This window comes from Lontra canadensis, unplaced genomic scaffold (assembly GCF_010015895.1).
Source record: "Lontra canadensis isolate GAN:19392208 unplaced genomic scaffold, GSC_riverotter_1.0 scaffold242, whole genome shotgun sequence".
Lineage (NCBI taxonomy): Eukaryota > Metazoa > Chordata > Mammalia > Carnivora > Mustelidae > Lontra > Lontra canadensis.
In genome coordinates this window covers 324,158-329,254 of record NW_022631236.1, presented here as the reverse complement: position 1 = coordinate 329,254, position 5,097 = coordinate 324,158, and the positions used below count along the sequence as shown (strand labels likewise).

Genomic DNA, 5,097 nt, shown 5'->3' with positions numbered 1-5,097 from the left:
TGATGGAACTCTTCTATGTCACGATTGTGCTAGTGGTTACATGACCTTGTAAATGTGACCAAACTCTGAGATTTATATAATAGAAACTAAGGATGTTATTGTTTATAAATTCTACTTTAATTAGAAGATGGGGAAATGTATGAAATAGCAAGTGATATGAAAGCATGTGTGCACCTTAATCAAATCCAGCTAGGGACACACAAGCTGCTAAATTGCTTCTCCCTAAGAAGGTGGATGAGAGCTACAGATGCTCTCCTGGGGGACATGCACAGAGAACTCCATGCCTACATAAATCCCTCCTGATTTCATGATTTAGCCATTGAAATCCCAAGATGACTCAGCGTGACATCTTTTTTAGAGGGGCCAGACCATGCGCTCAGCCCCTTTGGCCATCAACTACTGTTAGTAATTGCTAGTACATGCACACCTTCCTGCCTGACCTTGGACCTGAGGATGTGCTTCAAACCTGCAATCATGGGCAGGGAAAACGTCTCAACATGAAAATTATATTGATTGACTTTAAAGGGATAACCACTTAGCAAGGTGTTTTACTGAGCTTCCCTCTTTGGCTTATCACAGACGCAATTCTGTGAATGAGACTGAGTGATGTAGGAGAAGTCATTTTATTCTTTATCTTACAAATAGGGAAAGAACAAGTGACTCCTCCAAAAACATAGTAAGATTAATGGTAGATTCAAGACATGGATCAGATTTGTGACTCCCTATTAGAATCTTTCCTCCATCTTTATCTGCCTTAGAGGTCTGGAATATTTTGACTGATACCTGATAGAGAACATCTCTAAGAGTATATCTGCATTATTCCATGGCAAAAAGTCTGATATCAGACTGACGATTCAGGATTGCCTGTCCCTTCTTTTCAAGCAACAAGGTAAGCTTCTATGATTCACACACATATATGTGTCAGTTATGTTACATACACACACACACATATATGTGTGTGTGTGTGTATATATATATATATATAATTTCTCTATTTAAATTCAATTCAGTTAACATATAGTATATTATTAGTTTCAAGGGTAGAATTTACTGGTTCATCAGTTACATATAAACCCAGAGCTCATTCCATCAAATGCCCTCCTTAAGCCCATCATCCATTACCCCATCCAACCACCCATCTCCCCTCCAGGAACCCTCGGTTTGTTCCCTAGAGTGAAGAGTCTCCTATGGTTTGCCTCCCTCTCCGTTTTTATCTTATTTTATTTTTCTTTCCCTTCCTCTATATTCATCTGTTGTTTCTTAAATTCCTCAATGAGTGAAATCATATGGAATTTCTTTCTCTGAACTAACTTATTCCACTTAGCATAATACCCTCTAGTTCCATCCACGTTGTTGCAAATATATTTTCAGTGAGAAATATAATTCATGCAAAATCCATGGGGCAGCTCTACCTACTATGAATTGTTTGAGCACAGAAATAGATGATTTGAATGTTATTTCTAAAGCAGTGAGCTGAGGCTGGGATTGAAATATCAAAACTTCTGTCAATGGGGAGTTTAGTGATACTTATGGAACATCATCATGCTGCTGTCTTTAAAAAGATCAGCCAAACAAAAAGGAGAGGTGATGCTCTTATTTGGTAACTTTTAAATTCATCTTATTTGCTATCTCTGTCCTCTCACTGGGGGTTAAGAGAGATAGAAGACAGTGAAATAACCATTCTATAAACTACAAAAGTGTTATAATTAACCAGATCTATACTCCACTGTAATATTTCCTGCATTATGTCACCCTTATTATTATTGCTAGCACATCTACAAAGGCCAATGATAAGGTTACTAAAGCACAGGCTTTTGATTTGGTCACAGCTGAATTTGAATCTTGACTCTTCTTTATCCGAGCTGTATAATTGTAGAGATTTACATATCTCCTCAAATCCTCAGTTCTCTTAAATATTAATGTGGGAATAATAATTCTACTTACCTCACAATATTACCATGAATTTAAATGAAATGAGATGTGCTTCTATACATGTATGTAAACATAAGCATATATATATATATACATATATATGTACAGACATGCATACAGAAAAATATATATGCATATAGCTCTTACTGTTTGTAGAACATGCCACATTCTAAGAGTGGTTACAACTGTCAGAGCTTGACAACCCTAATGACTTTAAAGCCTGGGCTTGTAGAGGGAAGAGGCAGGATCAAGAGGACAGTGGTAGAGAAGGATTAGCAGAAGAGAGATGTATTTCTAAAGGCTTCAGATTCAAATTAAAAAGATTTAAGACACTGTTCCTACACAAGAACGTATCACATAAAAAAATTTTTAATGTGGAGCTCACCACCAAAACAGACCTGCAGGCTAAAGGCAGCCAACAGACCAGGACCTTTCAGCCCTTGATCCTGGTGATTCAACTATGAGATGATAGTAATGAGAGGAAGAATGAGTTTCAGAAAGGACATTCCAAATGTCCTAATGCTAAAATATGGATTTTAAGAAAGAAATTAAGCAAAAGAATGGCTTATTTGGAATGGCTAGAACAGCCACTTAAGCTGGTAGGGGACAGACAGACTGAGGAACACTGGACAGGACAAAATCATCAGTGGACCAAGTGCATGAAAACAAGGAAATCAAACAGAGGCTGTAAGGCCTCAGAACTGATTCCCTCCAGAATCCCTGTGTGTCCCACCCACCTTTCTCAAACAAACATAAGAGCTATCATTCCATCCTAAGAATACTACTACAGCTAACATGTATCCAGCCATGCTAACCATCTACCAATTGTTATTGTTTATAATGCATTATCTCTTTATTTCTTTCAACAATACCTTAAGGTAAATATCATGACAATCTTCAATTGTATATGGAGAAAATCAGGTCCAGGTACCGAGGAATTAATGACCCTTCAGTAGTCAATGATAGGGCTGATGCGCACCTCTTCCCAGAGCCCAAGCTCTACACTGAATGTTGTGCCTTGCTCTCTGAATTGCCGCTGCTGGTTGTTTATGTCCTACTGCTCCTGTTAGCCCACTACATCTACTCTGCTTATATGCCTCAGTTACCTAAGTATAAGGTTCTAAACACTGATTTTGGGACAATGGTGACAATGAGTAACTGTAAATTGAGCTAAATTCAATTATACTTAAGACCAATGGACTAAAGAAACGCTCTTGGGTACAAAACTTGGCTTGGCAGTATAATGTTGTAAACATAAATACAAGACTTAATCTCTGTGCTTCATAAATTAACTGGGGGTAATAACCAGTCAAACTCATAGGGTTTTGGAAAAAAAAAAGAATGAATGTATACATGATGTCTAATGTAGTTTCTGTCTAGAGCAACATACAAATGTAGACATTTAATGACCCATGGAACTGAAATGACAGATATAGTTGATTCCAGACATGCCATCTTTTCTTTTTACTTTTTTTTTAATTTAAATTCAATTAACCAAGGTATAGACATGCCATCTTGATCAAGACATTCTTTTTTCCATATTTCAGTTTACAAATTTACAAAATGTGGAAAGTGGGACATGATCCATGAAGATCCTTCAGTTTTAGCAATGTATAACTATATAGGTAATTTATGCATTAAATCTTGTGTCAAGCTCACACTTGAGATATGAATAATATGAAGTAAGAATTTTTGGTATAGTGAAACCATGCACATCTATCTATCTGTCTGTCTATCATCTTTCTATGTATCTCTTTCAATTTCACCTCAAATACTTTTCTTTTTATTGTTTCTTTATCTCTCATCCCTACAGTGCTTCCTGTGATTCCCCAACACCTATGGAAAACAACACAGAAGTGACTGAATTCATCCTGCTGGGACTAACCAATGCCCCAGAGCTGCAGATCCCTCTTTTTATCATGTTCACCCTCATTTACCTCATCACTCTGGTTGGTAACATGGGGATGATTGTTTTGATTCTCTTGGACTCCCATCTCTACACTCCTATGTACTTTTTCCTCAGTAATCTGTCTCTGGTGGACTTTTGTTATTCTACAGCTGTCACTCCCAAAGTGATGGCTGGGTTCTTTGTGGGAGACAAAGTCATCTCCTACAATGCATGTGCTGCTCAGATGTTCTTTTTTGTAGCCTTGGCCACTGTTGAAAATTTCCTCTTGGCTTCAATGGCTTATGATCGTTTTGCAGCAGTGTGCAAACTCCTTCATTACACCACCACCATGACGACAGGTGTGTGTGCTTCTCTGGCCATAGGCTCTTACATCTATGGTTTCCTGAATGCCTCCATTCATATTAGGGACACATTCAGTCTCTCTTTCTGCATGTCCAATCTGGTCCATCACTTTTTCTGTGATGTTCCAGCAGTGATGGGCTCTCTCTTGCTCTGATAGGCATATCAGCAAGCTGGTTCTTGTTGTTGTAGCAAGCTTCAACATCTTTTTTGCTCTCTTCATTATCTTGATTTCCTATCTGTTCATTTTTATCATCATCGTGAAGATGCACTCAGCTAAGGGATATCAGAAGGCTTTATCTACCTATGCCTCCCACCTCACTACAGTATCCATCTTCTATGGGACAGTAATTTTCATGTACTCCCAGCCCACCTCCAGCCATTCAATGGACTCAGACAAAATCACATCTGTGTTCTACACTATGGTCATTCCCATGCTGAATCCCCTCGTCTATAGCCTAAGGAACAAGGAGGTTAAAACTGCTTTCAAGAAGGTGGTTGAGAAGGCAAAATTGTCTCTAGGCTTTACCTCTTAAAGTCATAGGATCCACAACAACCTTTGTCATTGTTGTCAGGTGTCTAACATGCAATGATCATTTTAATGCTTATGTTGGACCTAAATTATTGAAGTGATACCAATTCTTGTTCAAAAATCTATAACCTAGAAGAGAAAATATATGTCCAAATATGTGATATCTGAAGGAGGATGACCAAGGGGAATCTTAAGAATTTGGGGGCCCTGCTTTCAGTAAGCTTTATTAATTATATATTAATTACTTTTTCTACCATATGACAATACAAGCCTCCATGCAAACCATGGCACACACAATGAATAGAAGCGTATGCAAGAATACCATATGTTCACATACACACAGAAGGGGGGAATTTGTTCAAGGAGTTGAATGTAGTAAAAATGT

At 37.9% G+C, this 5,097-nt stretch overlaps 1 protein-coding gene across 1 annotated transcript; it reads left to right on the top strand.

Moving 5' to 3' along the window:
- The first annotated feature begins 3,770 nt into the window (after positions 1 to 3,770).
- On the top strand, positions 3,771 to 4,716 carry LOC116862428 (olfactory receptor 5B3-like). Its single transcript, XM_032849700.1, is given in 2 exon segments — positions 3,771 to 4,319; positions 4,321 to 4,716. Coding segments are annotated over 2 exon segments (945 nt in total).
- The last annotated feature ends 381 nt before the right edge of the window (positions 4,717 to 5,097 follow it).